The 12,640-nt window shown below is 44.7% G+C and overlaps 1 protein-coding gene across 1 annotated transcript in view; it reads right to left on the reverse strand.

Moving 5' to 3' along the window:
- Positions 1–11,178, reverse strand: part of ADGB (androglobin) — a 208,931-nt gene extending 197,753 nt beyond the window's left edge. The window contains exon 1 of the mRNA XM_034765467.1: positions 11,102–11,178. Coding sequence (XP_034621358.1) covers positions 11,102–11,178 — 77 coding nt within the window. The remainder of the gene's footprint in view (positions 1–11,101) is intronic.
- Between the last annotated feature and the right edge of the window lie 1,462 nt (positions 11,179–12,640).

The following is a 12,640-nucleotide window of genomic DNA, read 5'->3' on the forward strand; positions in this document are numbered from 1 at the left end:
CAAACTCATAGCAATTATAAAGAGAAAAAGTCATTTTTAAATGCACTTAAGCTAGCTAGGCAACAGGTCAACTCCTCCAGCAGCTTAATGGCTGTGCATCTTTTCTCTTTGTGTTGGGGGAGTTCATTTCTGAGTTATTTTTTGTATATTTGTCTAGTCAGTTTAAATTGTAAACTCTTTGAGGCAAGCGTCTTTTAACTTGTTTAATGTGCGTTGTAAACTGCCACGTACATAGACGGCCTGGTGTACAATAAAGTCATACATACATATGTTTATTCTAGAATATTCCAACCAATCAAGATGCTCAACTTTGAATTAGTTCACCTTTTTCACAACAGGTGGCCTTAGCATGTGGTACAGTTAGTGATCAAGACATTTAAGTAGACTTGCTAATAGATGGCACCATGATTTTACCAAAAAGACAGGCTGCTGTCTACATCAGGGCATTCTTGCTGAAATATTTTACTGATGTTAAATAATAGATGGTCAAGTGACATTATTTGAACGGTCAATTTACTGGCATTCCAAGCCTACGTATCAATGCCTTCTGGCTTTAAAGTCTATAAATCTATTAATAAAATTAACATGCATTTTAAGACATCTTTACACTATCAAAGTGGTATACGGTGGATGTAAATGAGAATCAGGTCCTGGGGATCTGCTTATCTCAATAACACTGGATTTACATTGGCTTAATCTTTCCATTAGTGCAGTTACACTTAGTTTACAGGTTCCAGTGGTAGCCGTGTCAGTCTGTATCAGCAAAAAAAAAAAAAAAAAAAAAAAAAAAAAAACGAGGAGTCCTTGTGCCATAAGGACTCCTCATTTTTTTTTATTTAGTTTACAGTAGCGTGAGAGCTGAGGCATGTCCTATGCCTTCCATTTCTAATTTTAGATCTCAATATAATTAATGTAAACATTTTCTCTCACTCTTTATACATTTTCTCAGCAAAAATACAACACACAGAATCTGTAACTAATTACATATTTGCTAGTCTCAGGTGACACTAGGAATTCATTCTCTATCCTACCCACAGTGGTCTCATCTGATAATGCCTGATGTGAGATCTCAAAGGAAAAATGCTATTCTGGCTAAACACAGTGATAATTCTTTTCACTTGAATTATTTTTTTTAAATTGTGTGATAGCAGCTCTTGTGAATTAGTGATTTTACTATGTAAGTTAAGTATTTTCAGTTTCCAAAGAAAAGTCATAGTTTTCTTCAGAGGACCAAGGAGTAACCAAGAAGCATATTGTAAGGCTACCTCTTTAGAGAAACATGACTTGAAATACTGCCTTTGTGGATTTCACCTGAAGTAAATCTGCAGATGATAGCCCACCCTTAAAGAACTTGTACACGGGAAATCAAGGAAATATCTCTTTCCCTTACTGAGGCAACTAAGACTGCACTGGAAAATAAAAAGTTGTTGTCACAGGATGGATGTTGAAAAATTATATTTGATATACTAATTATACATATCAAGAAACATGGAATTACTAAACATATAATAGGGTGATAAGTAATAGCCAACATGGATTTGTCAACAAATCATGCCAAACCAACCTAATTTCCTTTTTGACAGGCTAACTGGACTAGTGGATGGGGGAAAGCTATAGACAGGATATATCTTGATTTTATTTAAGCTTGTGACACAGTTTCACATGATATTCTCATAACCAAACTAGAGAAAGGTGATCTAGATGAAATTACTATAAAGAGGGTGCCCAACTGGTTGAAAGATCATATTAAAAGAGTAGCTATCAATCTTCTCTGTCAAATTAGAAGGACATATCTAGTGAGGTCCTGCAGGGCTCCGGTACTATTCAATATTTTTTATTAATGACTCAGATAATGGAGTGGAGAATATACTTATAACATTTGTGGATGACTAAGCTGGGAGCAGTTGCCAGCAATTTGGAGGACATGATTAAAATTCCAAATGACCTTGATGAATTGGAGAAGTGGTCCAAAATTTACAAGAAGACATTCAACAAAGACAAGTGCAAAGTACTACATTTCAGAACAACTGGCAGGGTGATAATACACCTGAAAATGAGTTGGGCATTACAGTGAATCACAAATGAATGAGAGTCAAGAATGTAATACAATTCCAAAAAAGAATAATATTCTGGGGTGTATTAACAGAAATGTTTTATGTAAGACATGAGACGTAACTGTCCCACTCTACTTGGCACTGGTGAGGACTCAGCTGAATTTCTTTGTCCACATCTGGGTGCCACACTTTAAGAAAAATGTGGATAAATTGTAGAGAACCCAAAGGAGAGTTACAAAAACGATAAAAGGTTTAGAAAACCTGACCTTATGAGGAAAGGTGAACAAATCTGGCTGTTTAGTCTTGAGAAAAGATGACACTGGGGGATCTGATAATATTTTTCAAATATATTAAGGGCTGTTATAAAAAGGATGGTGATCAATTGTTCTCTTTGTCCTATGAAGCCTGGACAAGAAGTAATGGGCTTAAATTGCAGCAAAGGAGTGTGACGCTGCACTCCATAATGTTCTATGGAAATATGCTTATGAGTGTAAATATAATGTAACTGGAATATGCCTTATGCAAAGGGTCTCTTGTAAGGTATCATTACAAACATTATAACCTACTGAATATATTCCTTCTATTTGTATGCATGTATCATTCTTGTATCTGAAGCTAGAAATATAAAGCTGTGCTCCTATTGAAATTATGCAAAGTGTGAGCCATTAATGGTGGTTTACAATCTTGATGGCTCCCATTGACTAGGACAATTGGTTGTAGATGGTTTATTTACCTGTAAGCCTTCTTGTGGACCCGTGGGCCAGCCTGTGGTAATGAAGAATGAGGTCTTACAGTGACATGTGACCATGTCACCTGATACTGGAATCCATCTTAAACCTGGTGCTTTTCCATTTTGAAGGAGGGGTGGGGACCCAGAGAGACAAAAGATTCCCGCCTTGTGCCAAAGCTATAAAAGGGGGTGGAACAGAACAAACGGGGCTACCAGTCATGAGAAAACCACTAGTTACCACCTGAGCTGAAACTAACAAGGACTATACCAGGGGAAAGGATTGGGCCCAGACTAGAAAGGAGTCTAGTCTGTGAAAGAAGCTTATTGAAACATCTATGAGGGTGAAATTTTACCTATAATCAGTTTCTTAATGTACTAGGCTTAGACTTGCATGTTTTTGCTTTATTTTGCTTGGTGACTTACTTTGTTCTGTCTGTTATTACTTGAAACCACTTAAATCCTACTTTTTATATGTAATAAAATCACTTCTGTTTATTAATTAACCGAGAGTAAGTGATTAATACCTGGGGGAGCAAACAGCTGTGCATCTCTCTCTATCAGTGTTATAGAAGGCAGACAATTTATGAGTTTACCTTGTAAAAGCTTTATACAGAGTAAAATGGATTTATTTGGGGTTTGGAGCCCATTGGGAACTGGTTGTCTGGGTGCTGGAGATAGGTGACCTGCTGAGCAGTTTTTGGTTAAAGTCTGCAGCTTTGGGGGCGTGGACGAGACATGAGTCTCTGTTGCAGCAGGCTAGCATGTCTGGCTCAATAAGGCAGGATTCTGGAGTCCCAAGCTGGCAGGGAAAACAGGCTCAGAGGTAATCTAAGCATGTCAGGTGACAGTCCCAAGGGGTTCTCTGTGACCGAACCTGTCACAGGGAGATTTAGGTTAGATACCGGGAAAACCTTTCTAACTATAAGGTTAATTAAGCTCTGGAATAGTCTTCCAAGGGAGGTTGTGGAAACCCTGTAATTGGGGATTTTTAAGAACAGGTTAGACAATTACCTGACAGCAACGGTCTATTTATACTTGGCCCGGCCGCAGCACAGGATGCTGGACTAGCCGACCTCTTGAGGTCCATTCCAGCCCTACATTTCTATGATTCTGTGATGTGAGAACTGTAAGTCTGACTAAAATAAAAATTATTGATCATCTAACATAATATTAAGTAAGGGAACCCAGAGAAACAAAGGAGGGGAGAGTGACACAGGTGGCAATCCGATGGCAAAGGATCCCTCGTTCTTTGCAAACTCTCACCTCAGATCTGACAAGCTCACTGCAGAAAACACATCTTATAGGATATTTTATCCACAGAGTAGCACATAAGGTATCTACAGAAAGCTTGTAACTTATGAAGATTCATAATCACTGCAAGATGTATGTATGGGTAATATTTAAGGAATTTATCTTTATATTGAAAGTATGCTTTATGGACTTAGAGTAGAAAGTAGCCACCAGGAAGTAATGTGTCTCAAGGATGACCCATTTTGGTAAGAGGGAGCTGTCATCCCTCCCTAGTCAGCTGGTGAGGTAACACAAGGTTCCATTTCTACCCTTTCCACATCCCCAAACAGTCAACAGAAAAACATCAAAGAATTACAAATGATCAAAACCACTTGGAGGTAAAAAGGAATATTTTAGCAGGCAAGAGATCACCCTGGCTATGAATAAGGCAAAAGACAGTTTCAATATAACAGAATGTTTGGATCCTGGTTCTTGTGAAACCAGCCAGTTCTGTAACAGACTCAACCTAGGGGCTGGGATGGGGGGGGAGAGAGGCTACTGTATTGCATAAGACAGTTAACTACTGATAAGTGTAGACCCAGATTCACATTTTAAAAATTTTGTTTTGTTCTGTAACTACTTGTTTCCACCATTTTCTCTCACTTCTAGTTAAATCTTTACTCTTTCTTAAAGAAATCTACTTTTATTTTATAAATGCTCATGAGTGCTGTGTCACAGGGTGCTTCTTCAACTCCCCAGCGAGCAGCAGTTTTGCCTGGCCTATTTTTGTCTTCTCTCAGTCACAAACCCACACAGTGTGTTTCTTTTCCACTATGGCACCTTTAATCCTCTATTTTCAAACAACACAGGACAGAGCACAGATATACAGCAGGAGGAGCCTTTCACATAGCTGCTCTCTTCCATCCAGCTCATCCTTTAGGCTCTCCCCTGCTTTCTGTTCCTCCCAATTATATATCCTCCAAGTTACTGAGCCATCTGTCTCACTAGCCCAGCAATTACCACCCAGTGTCAGTAATCCCCACCAGTAACAGGTTGATTGATTCCAGTTAAGCCTGAAGTCTTCTCTGTGCTACTGCAACCTCAGTGAGCAGGGTGCTCTGTCACAGGTGCTTTAAGGCAGTGGTTCTCAAACTAGGGCCGCCGCTTGTTCAGGGAAAGCCCCTGGCGGGCTGGGCCGATTTGTTTACCTGCCGCGTCCACAGGTTCAGCTGATCGCGGCTCACCATTCCAGGCCAATGGGGGCTGCAGGAAGCAGCGGCTAGCACATCCCTCAGCCCACGCCGCTTCCTGCAGCCCCCATTGGCCTGGAGTAGTGAACCACGGCCAGTGGAAGCCATGATCGGCCGAACCTGCGGACGCGGCAGGTAAACAAACTGGCCCAGCCCGCCAGGGGCTTTCCCTGAACAAGCGGCGGCCCTAGTTTGAGAACCACTGTTTTAAGGTAAAACTAGTTAATTGGGATACACTACACTTTTGAGTGCAGGTAATCTATAATTTCTGTGAGTAGCCAATATTAGGGGCTCAGTGTCACAGGAGAATGATTCAAAGGGACTTAGCTATTAGGGTGCATCTACTACTATTAATCAGCAAGGAAAAGTTAGGGCTGGCATAGCTCACAGCAGACTCCTTGAGTAGCTAAAAGGCTGGAGCACCTAGGTGGTGTTAGGGAGCTGACACCCTACTACCACAAGAAAGACTCCCCCTCATTGGAAGCAGGAGTTAATAAGGTGACTCCCAGTCCTGGATACCCCAAGAATCATCACACAGAGATAGGTTAAAGATACCAATTTAGGATGGGAAAAAGAGTTATCTAAATATTAATTGGCCAACTCCAACTGATAAAAAACCCTTGTGTGATGAATGCCAGTAATTGCATATGCAATAGATTCAAAGGAGAATTTCAAGAGCACCTTCCAGTAGTGCACTACTGGATGTGACTAACACAGGGGTCGGCAACGTTTGGCACGCGGCTCGCCAGAGTAAGCACCCTGGCGGGCCAGGCCAGTTTATTTACCTGCTGACGCGGCAGGTTCGGACGATCGCGGCCCCCACTGGCTGCGGTTCTCCGTCCCGGGCCAATGGGGGCGGTGAGAAGCCGCGGCCAGCACATCGCTCGCCTGCGCCGCTTCCCGCCGCCCCCATTGGCTCGGGATGACGAACCGCGGCCAGTGGGGGCCGCGATCGGCCGAACCTGCTGCATCAGCAGGTAAATAAACTGGCCTGGCCCGCCAGGGTGCTTACCCTGGCGAGCCGCGTGCCAAACGTTGCCGACCCCTGGACTAATGTTTATTCTTTTTCTCGTCCTCTCTCCGGGGGCAAAATTGGGCATGCAGTGTAATTTTTGAGGGGCAGGGGGAAGGATTAAATGTACACACAATGTATTTATATTAGAGAAGGCACGGTCAAAGTCTGTCTTGCCCTTAGAGCGGACAGTGGTGAGGTGTATAATTATCCTTCTTTCCTCCATTATGCCTAAGCAGTGGATTTATAAACATTCTGTATTACTTGAAGCTATCATCAGCTCTTAGGAAACTCCATGTCCAGGTATACTGCATCACTGTAGTCCCGACAGAAGATGCTGATATGTATAACTGAGGCCAGATCATCGTCCACCAGGATGAGAGAGAGTCTCTTAACCAACTGGAGATAGTATAAAGCATTACTTGTGGATGCTACTATATATGAGAGCTTAGCATTTGTGAGGAATGCAGGAGTGCTCTTTGTGAGTGTGAGTATTCAAACAAATGAAACTGCAACATGGATGCAAACTCTTCAAAGTGCTTTCCTCTGACTACCAGCATCACCTCTGTCTTGCTTGGGTTCAGCTTCAACCAACTGTTCTTCATCCATGAGTTGATTTAATCCAAGCAATGAGCCATCTTAGTGCTAATGGTATGACTATATGTGATGTAGGATAAGTAGAACTTTGTGTCATCTGCATATTGCTGGCGCTTGAGTCCATGTTGTCTCACTATTTCAGCTAGTATCTGCATGTATATGTTGAACAGGACCAGAGAGAGAATGGTCCTTGTGGGCAGGGCCGGCTCCAGGCACCAGCCCACCAAGCTTGTGCTTGGGGTGGCACTTGGAGGGGGGTGGCGTGGCGCTTCGGCCCCCGGGGAGAGCGGGGCCACGGACGGGCTCGCCGCCCTCCCCATGGCGCTCTGGCCGCCCTCCCCCTGGTGCCCTCCCCCCGGCCGCCGGGGGGAGAGCGGCGAGCCCTGGCTGGGGCTCTCCCCCCGGCGCGGCGAGCCCTGGCTGGGGCTCGCCGCCCTCTCGCCGCCCTGCCCCCTGCGCTCTAGCTGCCGGGGGGAGAGCAGAGCCCCCGCCAGGGCTGGCCGCCCTCCCCCCCTGCGCTCTCCCCCCGGCCGCCAGGGGGAGAGCGGAGCCCCCTCCGGGGCTCACCACCCTCCTCCCAGGGCTCCGGCCGCCCTCCCCCCAGCCGCCGGGGGGAGAGCGGAGCCCCCGCCGGGGCTCGCCGCCCTCCCCCCGGGGCTCCGGCCGCCCCCCCCCGGGGCTTTTTTGCCTGGGGCGGCAAAAAAGCCAGAGCCGGCCCTGCTTGTGGGACTCCACAAGTGAGAGTTCTAGTGGTGGAGGTACTGTGACCCAGGGACCCATTACTGCCAACAGGCGGGGGGGGGGGGGGGGAGAACATGGGATTAATAGGGTTTTATAAGGATTTCCTGGGTTGGATATACATAATAGTTCACTGAGGGGTGCCATGAGACCCAGTAGTAGCCCACTGGCTGACATAATCATTGGAAAATGTATTTATGAATAATATTTAAATAATTATGAACCTATATTGAACATTATGTTCTTAAGGTCTTGGAGTTAAGGCAGGTCACCAGGAGGTGACATGCCTTAGAAATATTCCCTTCAGGCAGGAGGGAACAGATGCGAAATAAGAGATTGTGAAATCTATAAGAAAGAAAATCTACTAGATGAAACAGCGCAGGGAGTGTCCTGTTCATGAATAAAGATAAAAGATTATTCTGGTATATCTTGGAGCGTAAGGAAACACATTGAATCCTTCACCTGGGACAAGCTGACAGCATACTTGTCTCATGAAAGGAGAATCACAGCCAAGCCTGGCTGTAAAGCACTGAAAGGATTTTGGGTGAGCAATACTCTACAAGAATGTAACTGCCATAATGAGTCAGACCATGGTCCATCTTGCCCAGTATCATGTCTCTGACAGTAGCCAGTACCAGAGGTTCAGGGACAACGTACAGAACAAGGCAACAGAACAAAGATCTGCCCCTCTCTTCCATTCCCTGCTTCTGGTAGTCAGCGGTTTAGGTTTGCCCCAAGTATGCCCCTGACCATATTAGCTCATAGCCATTGAAGGACATATATTCAATGTGCAGCACCCTTTGGTTTCAAGCAGTATTAAAAACCCAAATACATGTTTCCACCTTCAGCACCCCCACTATAAAAATTGTTCCAGTACCACTGTGCAAGTGTCCAGTGGGCCTGGGGCTGGACACTCCATGGAGACCCTCAGAGGGCTTACAGCTTAGAGTGCACCAATTGTAGAGAGACAATGAGGCCTTCAAGGACTAGAGGGCAGTGCTTTTGTTGCCTGGGGCTGGTGGAATTGGGGAGCTGAACCACAGCAGGCACAGACAAGGCTTCCTCACACTAAGTGCAGGTGGCAGCTATGTGCCTCATGGTCCTGGGTACTCCCAGGAAGTGTCACAGGAACAGTTTCCCATTACTCCGTATTGGGTGCATCCCTCTAGGAAGGTCTTCAACCCATTTTTTAGTCCTCTCTCATCTGAGAAAACAGTATCTCATGGTCAACAGTTTTGAACAGTGCAGAGAGGTCCAGGAAAATGAGAATGGAAGTTAACCATCATCCATGCACAGCAAGAATTCATCCATCAGTTCCTCTAAAGCTGTTTTTGTCCCATTCCCTGGCCTGAATCCTGATAGTGCCAGGACTAAAGACCAGGCATTCCATTCTTAGATAATTAAAAAACAGTCTATTTATTTATCTTTGCAGAAATAAACACTTTCACACAGCAAGGTTATTCCCTACAGTATGTGTGCTGGTGCTTTAGGCCTGTCTAGTCTAGTTTTAAATGTCTCAAGAGATAAGGCTTAGTGTTTCTATTTAGTGCATAAATATTTCTAATGTTGTTTATACTTAACTACCGAAGTGCCTTATAACATGCAGCAAATATCTAGCCATTATGCATTGTCTTCCCTTTGTGTAAAAATAATACACATAAGTTTTCAATGCCAGATGGCTCTTGAAACTGATCTCCTTTATAACATCTCCCACTATGAATAGCATCCACAGTCAAATTCTTAAATCAATCCACAGCATCGGGGTCCTTTTAGGTCCAAAAACTATGGCAGCAAACCCCGTTTCTGTTTGCAACTGGCCAGAAGACTGCGTTCTGTACTATTAGAAAAAGAACTGCCCATAACAATCCACACATTTGGAACATATTGACAGTTATATCTAGGAATCAAGCCACAAATCTTAAAAAGTCTCCAATTGAAGCAGCCTGTCAAGGTTTAGCAACACAGGGCACCACGAACTTATCATTCCAGTGCTCTGCCTTCTGGTTTGAATACTGTTCAAAGTATCTGTCCTGATATTCAAAGCTCTCCATGTGGCTGATCATAGCTAATGGAGAGATCCTGTATTCCTCTGTAATCATGACTTCCTTCAACAGCTACAATCCACTGGAACAATTAAACTGTCAACCAGTGTAGGATGCTCCTGATGAAAGAAGCAAAACTTTCATAGGAGCTGGACCTAAACTATGTAACTCAATCCTGCAAGAGAAAAGAACGGGCTTTGGAACAAACCACTTTCTGAACTAAATTCAATATTCATTTAGTCAATTAACACAAAAGCAAACAATGACCCCTACAAACAAATCAACCTATTTCTCTGAAATGTTGGGAAAAAAGAAAGAGAGGGAAAGAGAGGTTTTCATTTATATTTTTAAATATTTGAGTGGTACCCAGATACTATGGTGATGGGAGCCATATGTGTCTAGATACAGAGTTAAGAGGGGCTGAAGTTTCCAGATGACATCATCATAGTTAGAACAAAATTTTTGAACCAGGCTGTTTTGAAAAACAGATTTTTTGTTTGAAACAAAATATTTCAATTTGTGTCTATTTTGGACAGTCTACAATAGAAACTTTAAATGAAAAATATTCCCTGCTGGTTGTGCAATATTTGTTTTCATTTTCATTGGGTTTTGGTTTTCAATGTTTTTATTACCAATTTCAGTTGGTCAGCTTAGAGACAGAGTGACGTCTTTTCATTTTCAAAATGTGTCGATTTTGAAAACTAACAAAAATTCCAAAGGAAACTCAGAAAATGACAAAAAAACAAACCATTGCAGAAAATAAACTGAACAAAACCACTTCCCAATATTGTTTAAATTTCTGAGCTTTCTTTTTTCAAACCCATTCTAACAGCTACAAAGAGAACAAATGATGCCCTAGTGCCCAGCACCCTGCAGCCACAAAGGTCCAGGTGAACAGCCAAAGGCCACGGGGGCTTGTAAGAGAGAAGGAACCTTCTGATTCCGACTGGTACCCCAGTACCCCTTATTGCCTCTGTCACAGGGAGAGGGAAGGGCAGATAAGCTAGAACTAGGCTGGTGACACTCAGGCATTAGGACAAGGAGCCTCATGCAACTTTGAGCCAACCGCAATACAAACCCCACTCATTGGAAGTTGGTCGATTTCTGTACAAAGTAATTAAGCCTCGGGGGGAAAGGGGGAAAAGCAACAGGTGTATAAAGAGAGAGAGAGATCGATCTCCCGGGTAGGGGGAGGCGCGTCCACCGGCTCAGTGCAGACACTGTTTGTACCTGGGGGAGGGGACAAAACAACTTCCCTAACCAGAGCCAGCAGGAGCTGGTCCATTTCCTAATGTTGCCAAACAAGTGACCCACCCCCACCGCAAGGGCTTGGCTAGGGCGCCCTGCGCTGGGAGGCGGCTGGGGCGCTGGCTGGGGCATCCCCGAGAGGCAGGGGGTACCCGCGGGCGAGGGGCCCGTGGCGGCGGCGGCGGCGGCGGGTCTCTTACTCTTTGGCGGGGGCGCTGATGTGCGCGGAGTTGTTGCGAGTGAGCAGCTCCTTCTTCTTGCTTTGCTTGGAGGCCATGGTGCCGCCGCCCCCGGCCCGGTGCTGCCGCCCGGCAGCGCTTCAGCCGCGGGGGGCCGCGTCCGCTCAGCGTTGCTAAGAGACGCGGAGCCGCGACGCCGCGGAGCATGCCCGGGAGAGCGGGGCTGGGCACAGGCCCCGGGGGGGGTAACAGGGGAAGTAGGAGAGACAGAGGGTAACTCACTAGTGGAGGGGGGTAAAATCGGGGGGACACAGAGGGGTAAAATCCAGGGAGCAGGAGGAGGGGACAGAGGGCTTTGGGTGGGGGGTGTTCACGAAGGAGCCACAGCAGGGTTTCGCCTTTGTCCTGGAGGAAAGGTGTAGAATTGTCACAAAGGCAAGGAGTAAGGAGAGAGGGCGGGCAGGCAGGCAGGGGAGAGACACCATGTAGTTTGTTAGGTGGGAACATCGCTGCTCAGCTTGAAACATAATTAGGGAAGAAGAGAAGTGAGCTAAAAAGGGGGGCAAAGGGATGTAGGGTGAAAGCAAGTCTAATCTAAGCTCTGCTGGGGGATGAACTAGACATCTCAGCACCAGGCAGCTGCAAAGGTGGCATAAAGCTCCCTCACCCAGCACAGCTGGGCAAGACCAAAACTCTGTCTAATGTGTTTAGGCATGAGCCATCTGTGGTTCATTCTGTGCTGTTTGGAACAATAATGATCTCCCATCACTCTCTGAGAGGAATTGCACATGATGCTTGCAAAATCCAAATCAATTCAGTCGGAGAAGTTGAACGCAGATGCTAGCTGGAGAGTTGATCTGCAAGTGTCTTTCCCAACCCTAAAGTGTTAAACACTTTCAGCTGTGGTTTTGGTGTTTAAGATACTATTCTGCCAGTGTAATTATTTTCAAAGAAGAAGAAAAAAAAAAGTTGTCTGCCTACTATGGAACCAACAAAAAACTGCAGAGGGAGCTACTTACTCAAAGTACAGAAGTCCTAGGGCAAGCATCCCTCATCTTCATTAGAAAGTTAGGTCATGTTGGAACACAACCTTAACAAGTCATTTTAGCTATCATGATGCTGAACATGACTTAACTTCTCCTGTCTGCATTGACTATAATGTTTAACTTGGCATCAAAGCTGAATACTTTGCTAAGATCAGTCAAAACAGAGCCCAATTCTTCAAGGGAAACAATATGGATCCTTTGGAAGGATTTGGCCCAACCTGTTTTTGCTAATCTCAACTGAATGCTCTCTGCTGAGGAAGCTAGCCACATATACAGGTGGAATCAGTAAATCTAATATTTTTGGAAGATTGGTGATTCAGAAAAAGTTTGCTTACTTTTAATGTGTCTTTTTTAAAAATTATGTAACTTCATATTGGAGAGACAAGGTGGGTGAGATAATATCTTTTATTGGACCAACTTCTGTTGGTGAGAGAGACAAGCTTGTCTCTCCCACCAACAGAAATTGATCCAATAAAAGATATCACCTCACCCACCTTGTCTCTCTAATATCCTA

The sequence above is a fragment of the Trachemys scripta genome, chromosome 3, assembly GCF_013100865.1.
Source record: "Trachemys scripta elegans isolate TJP31775 chromosome 3, CAS_Tse_1.0, whole genome shotgun sequence".
Classification (NCBI taxonomy): Eukaryota; Metazoa; Chordata; order Testudines; family Emydidae; genus Trachemys; species Trachemys scripta.